Genomic DNA, 10,316 nt, shown 5'->3' on the forward strand with positions numbered 1-10,316 from the left:
AAAAAAAAAAAAAAAAAAAATTATAGATCACTAGTGGCTATATTACTGGACAGCACAGCTCAAGACAATTTAAAAGAAAATCTAGATTGAAATTCTTAAAAAGTTTCAAAATAATTTTTTAACATTTACAGCTTATATATATTAATTTTTAAATTAATAAACATCATAAAATCATAAACACAGAAAAACTCCTATTTTTAAGGCTTGGCTCAAAGGACCACTTCACCTAAAACTTCTTCCTGGTTTCTTCAGTGCCCCTCCTCCACCCCAGGGTCAGGTGACCCCCGCCACACCATGCCTCACAGCACCCTCTGTGTGCTGTAATCAGTGACGGGGTGGGGGGCAGGTGGGAAAGGGGAAGTAGACGCTTAAGGGAGATGAGGTTTTCTCTTGGGATGATGAAAACACTTTGGAACTAGATGGTGTGGGTGGTGGGTGCACACAATGTAAATGTACTAAATGCCCCTGAATTCTTCACGTTAAAATGGTTAATTTTATGTCATATGAAATTCACCTTGATAAAAATAAATTTTTAAGAATGCATCTAAGATGTGTATCTCTAATTCATACAAATTCATTACTCAAAAGGCACAGAAAACAGGGAACACCAGCTTTTAAATGCAACTTTAAAGCTCATTTTTTTCCCTTGGGTTTCCATTTTTTAACTAAACTTGGTGCTTAATTATCAACTGTCCATTACAAAATGCCTATTCAAGGTAAGTCAGTCAGTGCACACAAATGTTCTTATTAAAGGCAGAACCACATTCAGCTACATCAAGTGAGAAGAGAAACCTTTAGATATTTAAACCGAATTGGTGGCTCAAAAAACTAAGAAAGCAGAAGCACATGACACCACCAAGACTTTAAGGAACTGAGTAAGACCAGACTAGCCAAGTACTTACCCTACTCTTCTTACCATCCTGATCGCCCTATATCCACACTAAGTCTGAAAGCAGAACTAGCCCAAGCCCAGAAGCTTCTATGTCAGTAAAGCAGGATCTGCAATCTTCAGTAAGAGTATGTATGTGTGTAAAACAGCACAGTTTAAGTGAATAGAATGTTTAACCAATGCCCAAAATGTTAATTAACCTTTTCAGGCATAAATAGGGCCATCAGGTAGTATTTCTTAGTCGCTAGATGAAACTGCTGAAAAGGATAACCATGGCCAAACTTGAGGAGCAGAGACTCACCCAAGTGCCCTCGGTAAATGTACAAGGCAAACCTTGGGGTTCTGGGCAGACAAAAACTAGTCCTTAGTTAACTTACACTATGGTCAAATCAAACAAGGCAAACTTCACAAACAGAATAAAGCTTACAATTTTCTTTAAGTATACTCTGGTCTTTGAAAAATAGAATACAATTCACTAATATACACTTTGGGGATTTTGGGGGAGGCGGGGCAGGGTTAGTTTGGTTTTTGTTTTTTTGATGGGGGAGGAAGGATGGGAATAATATGCAAGGGAGGAAAATTAGTTGTTGAACAATACTAACCAGATAGCTGTACGGGTGAAACCAAGGGGATTTTTAAAAATGCTCTCTTAGATATTTTAATTTGTGTATCTTTTCACACTTTATTAAGACCTGGTTCTTAAATTCATTCCACAGCTCAAGTTCAGTGCGAATCTGCAGAAAAACATATGGCGGGGGGGGATAGATATTTAAAACTTACACTCAACTGTTAAACTAAAGGGTAACCAACATAACAGGGTCCACTGTAACCTTATGTCATCCAATCGCAAGAAATCGCTCCCCTCAAAAAAACAATTGTATTTTACACTCTGAAAATGACGATTTCGACATTCATGGAGTAAAGCAATTCATTCCAATTTGCCCCAGTCAACCAAGCCAGATACCTCCCATTTCATCTGTGTTTTCACTTCCAGGAAGAGGAGGAATGTAACTGGACATGAAGCAGGCCCTGGCAACCCTAAACATAAAACTCCACAATACCTGGGACCACATGGAAATGACTAAGCAATTGATCCAATAAAGTATTGCTCCTAAGTGTTTTTTCTTAAAGAGAATTTCTGGCTGGCTCTCCCTGAAATACACTAAATTGAAATCTGACAGCAACTTACACTTAATGCGATCTTGCTGTTTTTCCTTTCTTAATGACATATAAAATAATGGTGCTTCTGACAACAGCGGACATCTTAGAATGGGTTACCTTGGGCAAGTTACTAGGTTGAACCATAACAATAAGCCTCTCCATGCCTCTGTTTCCTCATATGGAAAATGGTGATAACAACTTTACCTGATATGACTGTTTTGATCGTTGTGTTAAATCATTAATAGGTATAAAGTGTTCAAACCAGTCTGGCACACAGCCAGCACTACACTAACCTGGCACTGACGAATCATTCCTTCAAGGGTCTTCTATTAGCTGCACCTCCCCATGCACACACTCGCCCACTCCCTTATCATCAGTGACAAACCCATAAGACAGCTGAATTTGGTTTTAGTCCACAGCACATTAACCTGTTACAGGAAACTAACTGACCATCGTGGAAACTAACGCTGTAACTTTAACCTCTAACTGGTATGCTGTTATAACTAGATGCTGGACAGAAATTAAATCAGAGCTTTTCAAGTCATCTGGTACTGAAATTTAGGTCAATCGGTTAATAATTAGTACACCAAATGAACTGAATAAAGTTGAAACATAACAAAAAAAGATGTGTCAATTCTCAGTGACATTCATTTTAAACCAGGAGTCCTAGTGACAATTATTATAGGAGCTATGTACCAAGTCCAGTCTCTGAGCAGAAACATATCCAACCAGGGATATACTTTTATTCCTTCCTGAAAAGAAACTCAATCAACCCCCATACTAGAGAGAAAACAAAAAACTCTACGTATGTAACCCTAATAAAGGATCAGTATCCAAATATATAAAGAACTCCCACAAATCAGTAAGAAAAAGAACACCCTACAGAAAAAGAGCAAAAGGAAACCAAGTAGCCAAAAAAACATATAATAAAAGCACACTTAACCTCACCAGTAATTTAGAAAAATGCCAACATAAACCACAAAAAGACAGTACTGTGAAAAGTTAATAAACCTAACACCTTAGTGAAAATTGCGTGAAGGAAAGGAATTTTCTGTGCCTGTTAGTGGCAATGTACTTGTTTGGAAAACACCAAAGCAAATGAATATGCACAAATAATTCCATTTACAAAAAGACTTTGACAATAACAAAACATATTGCTTTTCACACAGAAGTACGTACTGAAGTACAAAAACACACATGGGCATTCTGCTGGCCTTGAGAGTGTGCCAGTCAGATCTCCCTTCAAGAGAGAAAGAGCTGAGAGAAGTGTAATTAGCTGACAGCCCCAGCTGCCCAGCGCCTTTGGGGTCCACTGCAGCATTCACACCAACGCCAGGCCAATGACTGAACACAGCCGGCATTCTAGGGCAGGCCCTTTCCTGCCCAATGCACTCTAACAATCTGTGCTCTGGCTGCACAGCAATCTTAGGCTCCCGGATCCAATAATCAATCATCCTTCTTTCTGTTTTCCTTCACAGGTGTCACACCCGCACCCATTCTGAAGGCTTTGCCACCTAACCTTCTTCCTCTCCTCTCTATCTTCACAGGCATTTACCCCTATGACACTCTTGCACGGCTAATTCTATCTTGGCATCTGCTTCATAGAGGATGCAAACTATCACAGGGATAACAAAAATCAACTTCCAATTAGTGAAGGCACGAGTGGAAGAATTAGCCTCTACCTGCACCTGACGCAAATATGTCCTAATATCAACAGTGTTTAATCACAGCGGTGGGCATGTAACTGTAGATATTATTTTCTTTTTTATTTGAATGGGTTTTTTAAATAACTCTATCTTTACAATGCTATCCTACCTTATGATAATTTGCAAAGACATTCCAACATCTAACCACTATCTAATCGCTTCAATTTTAGAAATTTAACTCTTACTCCTGGTTCTAAAGTCATGCACCCGTATTACCGTTCCCAATTACTGTATGCAGTAACAATGCTCTAAAACATTAAGAGTTTTAAGTTTGGCTTCATTGGCCTCAAGTCTACCTGGAGATACGTTAAATGACTGAAAGACAAATACAAGTCACTTTGTCTCCACAGGCCTTACTTTCCACATCTAGAACACAGGAAGGCTGGACTGGGCGGACACTACAATTTTCTCTCTCATTACTCCAAGGAAGGGAAAATCCAGAAATTTCAAAGAATTATGTCTACTGTGCGATTTTTACTAAGATCACCATCTTTAAAGAATTTGACTAATTAAAAAAAAATAGTTTTAGGGTTTACTGTCAACATTTCATTTAAATGACATTTTAATGTTATTTTAAAATATGTCTCAAACATTTTAGCAAAACACCTTTTGTCACCTTAAACCATTCTATTTTTTAAATACTTTTTTTAAAAATCAACAACAGAAAACATAAAGCTCAACCAGAAGACAGATATGTGTACTAGAAGAATTTCCATAATACAAAACAGAAGAAATTGTTAAATTACAATTATTACCCCTTGCATTTCTAGGGTCACAAATATTTTCCATAATTGCTATTTAAAGCTGTAGGAATTAACTCACTCCAAATCACTGAATCAGCATTCAATCCCCAATTCCTACCTTATTCAGACTTTTACTGTGCTGCTACAAAGACTCCCTCCACAAAAGGGATTTCCAGTTCTGTTTTAAATATAAAAACCAATATTTCTTACTTTTACATTATGCATGGAACCTCTAAAGAAAGGCTCAGAAGAAAGTGAGGGCTAAATTACAAATTAATTGCAGCAATCTATAGAGCAGAGAGTAAAATATAAAAAGTAAAATAAACTGGGGGAGAATACAGTAACTTGGATAGACTCTAATGTTTCATCTCCAAAGACTAAGAATTTAGTTGCAACTAAATTGCCCCATAGAACTTTATAACACCAAGGAAAATAGCTTTTTAAGAGAAAGCCCAAATTTCTTCAGTACCAAGGACTTTCAACACTGCTTTTAAAACAACTCTGCTCTGATCAGCCTCAACCAGCTAACCTTTGAATCACACTCATCACCCACAAAAGGGAACATTGTGGCAGAAGAACCTCACCTCGAAAACATTAACTCTCAAAGACAAGAACCTGAAAGTTTAGAGCAAAAAGTCCCTAACTCAAAACACAGCTAATGTGTACTTCACTTTGGCCCAGGGATGGATTCAAGGTCTCTTTTGTACTATCCAGAAACTTGATCTGAACAGGTTTACCTATCCTCTCTGGATCTCAGTGTACTTTTCTGCTATATAAAAGTATTGGACTAGTTCTCCCTCTTCCAGGAAAGAATATGTACCTAAATTGCAGCAGGTAACTTAAAAGTAATCTTCTTCAACTATCTCAGTGCATGATTCACATTCAAATCTACGGCTTCGTTATAACTCAGCCTTGCCTCTGCAGTAAAGCAGGCAATGCGGGGACCACTGCTTGGCAACTGAAGTCCCACAAATGATAATTACAGTAAGATAGCAGACAATGTTTACTGAACACTCACTGTGCCAAGCACTGCGCTGGACATTTCACACGCATCAGCTCAGTTAATCTCTTCTCTTGAGGAAGAAGTTCCACTACCTCTACTTCACAGATGAAAGCAAAAATCAAGTAACTTGCCCAGGGGCAACACACAGTTGTCGAGGCACTGCCAAGATCTGAACTTGGGTTTGACGATTCTCATAGCCCAAGCTCTCACAGTCTACTCTATATGCTTCTGAAAGAAGCCGGAAATTAAAAAGATGACTATAACTGACACAATCACAGGCCACAGGTGAGGGAAAGATCCCTGATTCATAACGGAGGAAACTGAGGCTCCTGAGATAAAATGACCAGCTCGACCTTAAACCACCTTCTTAACCACAGAGACAGGGCATTCAGCCTCCCGACAACCAGTCTTATGTGTCTCCTACTTCACTACATCATGAAGGTGATCACTCACAGGGTTTATCATTACCCTGACCTCTCATTTGGGTAAACACTACCTCAAAGTACGTCTACATCACAAAGCATTCACTGTAACTTATGAATTTTGGGGTATCTTTAAAATTGATTTTTACAATGAAACTAAAGCATAGCAAATAATGTGTTCAAAGAGGTACATAGAACCACCAGTAAGAAATGAAAAGCACGTCAAGACACCCTGTTCAGAAAAATTATTCCACGTTAAAGCATAACACATTTTATTAATACAAGTCAACTCTGAAGTGACGGTTGAGCCAATGACAACCACAAATTTTCTATTCTGATTAAATATACTGGATTCAATGTTCCAAACACAGGGTGCATGTTTAAAGGGCTATTACCTCAAAAATATTTACCATTAACATTTCCTCTTCTGTAAGAGTCTTAGTTTTACTATTAGTGAACTGTGATACTGAAAACCAGCACAGATAGAAGTTGACAGTAATAACACATGCTGGGACTTCCCTGGTGGCACAGTGGTTAAGAATCCGCCTGCCAATGCAGGGGACGCAGGTTCGAGCCCTGGTCCAGGAAGATCTCACACGCCGCGGGGCAACTAAGCCTGTGTGCCACAACTACTGAGTCCACGTGCTGCCAACTACTGAAGCCCGTGCGCTTAGACGTAGCCCATGCTCCGCAACGAGAAGCCACCACAATGAGTAGCCCCCACTCACCACAACTAAAGAAAGCCTGCATGCAGCAACAAAGACCCAACACAGCCAAAAATAAATAAATTTTTTAAAAAAATAAAAAATAAAAATAAAAGAAACCAAAGACGACTCAGCATACACTACAGCACTGAGTATGGAAAGATATCTGGACCCCCACATGAGAACAAAAACTAAGGTAAAGATATGGAACTGCATTCTGGTCTTGTTTTTAAATCTAACTGATAAAACTTGTTCCATCATTATAAACACAGATGTTATTTTAACTACCAAGTTCTGATCCAGTGATCCAGTTTAGGTCTTCGTTAGATAATAAGAACTGAATCAGCATTTTAGGATGGCAGTGCTCTATCCACTTCACTCACTACTTGTGAGGGATGACGAATCTTCTTTGGGCTATACAGGGAGTATCAGGTGGATCTAGTTTCAACCATTCGCTTTTAAAGCTAAATAGGGTCAAGTTGGGATACTGTGGGTAAATAAAATCTGACCTTAAAAAAAATTAAAATCAACTTCTTCCACTCATACACCTTTACAGAGATAGTTTTTTAAAAAAGCAGTTTCCTGATGAGTTTCACACTTACCGGTCTGTTCAAATTTGTAAAAATAAATAAATAAACAAACAAACAAATATTCAAAACTCAGGCAGGGAAAAAAAAAAAACTAACAATCACAATCTCAATTCCATATTATTCCTAACTTGTACTCATGGAAGGAAACTGTCTTAAGTCTAAAGACCGAAAAAAAATTTTTTTGCCATGAAACAAAATTGGTGTATCATTTCTATTCCAAAATGGAAGTCTCCCCATCCCTTAGATTTTTTTAAAATTAATTAATTAATTATATTTTTGGCTGCGTTAGGTCTTCGTTGCAGTGCACTGGCTTCTCATTGCAGTGGCTTCTCTTGTTGCAGAGCACGGGCTCTAGGCGCGAGGGCTTCAGTAGTTGTGGCTCACAGGCTCTAGAGCACAGGCTCAGTAGTTGCGGTGCACGGGCTTAGCTGCTCCACAGCATGTGGGATCTTCCTGGACCAGGGCTCGAACCCATGTCCCCTGCATTGGCAGGCAGATTCTTAACTACTGCGCCACCAGGGAAGCCCCGTCCCTTAGTTGTTTTTTTTTTTTTCCTTAGGTTTTAAGTTAAATGAGAACACACCTAAAAAAATAAATCAGTAGGAAACAGTAAAGTCCTACAATTTCCAGCCATACCTAGGAATTCATCCCACTGCTCAGATTGGCAAAACAGGGTTTCAAATTATTTCATACCAGTTAGATTCCTTTCCAGATTAAAACAAACACAAAATACGAAATGTTAATGCCAAGACCCAATCAACTGGCAGTAAGACCATGCAGCAAAACATTTACAGTGTTTTACTTTTTAGAATGGCAGGTCTCTAGCAAATTTATGCTTGCATCTATTCCATCGAAACTGCAAGGACAGCTCAAAATATGATCCTATTACATGCGCTGTTTCAAAGAGAACAACTCCAAAGAAATCAGGCTCATTCCTAACAATGCTGAGCTAGACATCAATATTTAGAAGAATGTCAGAATTCTAATTCTTGCTGTTGCCATCAAATATACCCTTTTCTTTAGTCACATCCAACATATTTAAATAAAGCTTTCAAAACAAATATAAACAACATGTACCAAAAAAATGACCAACTTACTAAAAGATATATACAAGTTGATTTTTTTAAATATGTGGGGGAACTTGGTGACAAGCTTTGCTTTATGTTCTGTGTATTAAAACAAAGATGGACTTGACCTACAAAATGAAGATAGGGTCAACTGTATCCAAAAAACAGTATGCTTCCCCTGGTGGCCAACCATGGAATGGAGAAGGCATGCACAGAAGAGAAAAAGCCTTGTCTCGGAGTTCCATCCTGTCACTCTTATAAATGAGAAGTGACTACCAAAAAAGGAAGACGCGGGGGAAGGGGAAACTATCAAAAAGACTAACATAAGTTAAAAGGAATACAAACCTGGGCGGTAGACTACATATACTTTAAGAGATTTAAATCAACAGACTAAAATGTAGAAGGCAAATACGGGAAAGGTCATTTATTTCCAGAGTGCCCAAGAGCTCACTCAGGGATCCCTATGTATTTTCACTTCAAACAACACCCAGAGTTTCATACCTAAATAACAGCTTAAGAGCAATCGCCTTTTTCAAGGGCTAGATCCTTGCAATTTTCTGCAGTCTTGTTTCCAAGGAAAAGCATTTATGCATTTATCTTCTCAAACTCGTGGTATAACCTACATAGAGAACCTTCAGTTCTAAAGCCCTCCAACCAGGAGGACTGTTAACTCCAGTTCCACAAGGTTCTCTTTTGAGTTTTATTTCTGAAAGAAAACCCACGTCCTTTCAAACATTTTCCATGCCAACAATCTTTTAAAGATAATCTTATACGGAGACAGGCTAGAATCTCACTGACGAATTCCTTTGTCTGATTGGATTTTTCTGGTACTTTAAATCTGCTTCCACACAGAAGAGCAGCAAGAGTAGCAAATGTTCCAAGCTAGGGGGTAGGGATTTCTTGGAGGCGGACATCATTTGTTAGGCTAAAGCTTCTGAAGGTTCTAATCTTTCACAACCCGTTCCTTAAAAAAAAAAAAAAAAAAAAAAAGCGGGGGGTGGGGGCGGGAATACACACACATTTACAAATAGGTCCTAAAATCAAACTGCCACCAGCCAGTCTCTCTTCCCCGGGCAGGCGCCCTCTGGGAAGCACACTTCTTTTATTAACTGGTTTTGGGAGATCTCAAGACGGGAGGGGAGTCGGGGCCAGGCAGGAGTCCAGGGGCGGGCAGGACGAGGAAAGGTCATGCTGGGCAACCCTCCGCAGGGGAGAAACGGGTCCGAGGACGTCCCAAGCCCAGGCGCTCGCAGGACGCTAACTCTCCGGCGCGGCCGTCCCTGCCCGGCCCCGGCGCGACTCGTGCCGACCCGGGGACGCCAGAGCCCCCGGGCCAGGTGGCCAGGTGTGGCTGCGCGCCGCCGCCTCCAATCCGACCCGCCGCGTCGACCGGGGCCTCCCCGGGGGCAGGCACGCCAGCAGGACACCCTTGCGCGGGTGTCTCCCCGCGGACAGCAGGACCCACACAGGCAAAAAGAAAGTTGTCCGAGGCCGTCCGCCCCCTCGGGTCGCCGGCCGGCCGGGCTGGGGCGCTACTCACCGGGGTCGAAGTCGGGCACCACCGCCTGGTACTGGGGTCCGACCCGCATGCCACCGCCACCTGCGGGGAAGCAGAGAGGAGGTCAGCGGGCGGGCGAGCGGGCGAGCGGGCGAGCGGGCGGGGGCGGCGCGGGCGGCGCGGGCGGCTGCCACTTACCGTGCTCCTCGTCGCTGGACGAGCCCGAGCTGCCTTCCTCCCAGGAGTTGCTGCTGCTGTTGCCATTGGGCGCCGCCGCCGCCAAACTTTTATTCTGCCCATTATTGGGGGCGGCGGCGGCCGAGGCGGAGGCGGCGGTGGCCGAGGAGGCGGCGGCGGCCGAGGAGGCGGCGGCGGCGGAGGCGGCCGAGGCGGCGGCGGCCGAGGCGGCCGCGTTGTTCCTCCCTCTCCGCTTCCCTGAGACCTCGGGGCCCTTCTCCACCATGGCCGGCATCGGCGGGGGCCCGGACCGGGCGAAAGTGGCGGGGACCCGCGGCTCCTGAGGAGGGGGCGCC

General features: G+C 41.9%; 1 protein-coding gene across 1 annotated transcript in view; it reads right to left on the reverse strand.

The window, feature by feature from the left end:
• The window catches only part of RCOR1 (REST corepressor 1), a 126,116-nt gene extending 115,861 nt beyond the window's left edge, over positions 1–10,255 (reverse strand). The window contains exons 1-2 of the mRNA XM_007455615.1: positions 9,982–10,255; positions 9,826–9,885 (exon numbers count right to left, since the gene is read on the reverse strand). Coding sequence (XP_007455677.1) covers positions 9,826–9,885; positions 9,982–10,255 — 334 coding nt within the window. The remainder of the gene's footprint in view (positions 1–9,825; positions 9,886–9,981) is intronic.
• Positions 10,256–10,316: the final 61 nt, after the last annotated feature.

This window comes from Lipotes vexillifer, unplaced genomic scaffold (genome assembly GCF_000442215.2).
Source record: "Lipotes vexillifer unplaced genomic scaffold, Lipotes_vexillifer_v1.1 scaffold584, whole genome shotgun sequence".
In the NCBI taxonomy this organism is placed as follows: Eukaryota; Metazoa; Chordata; class Mammalia; order Artiodactyla; family Lipotidae; genus Lipotes; species Lipotes vexillifer.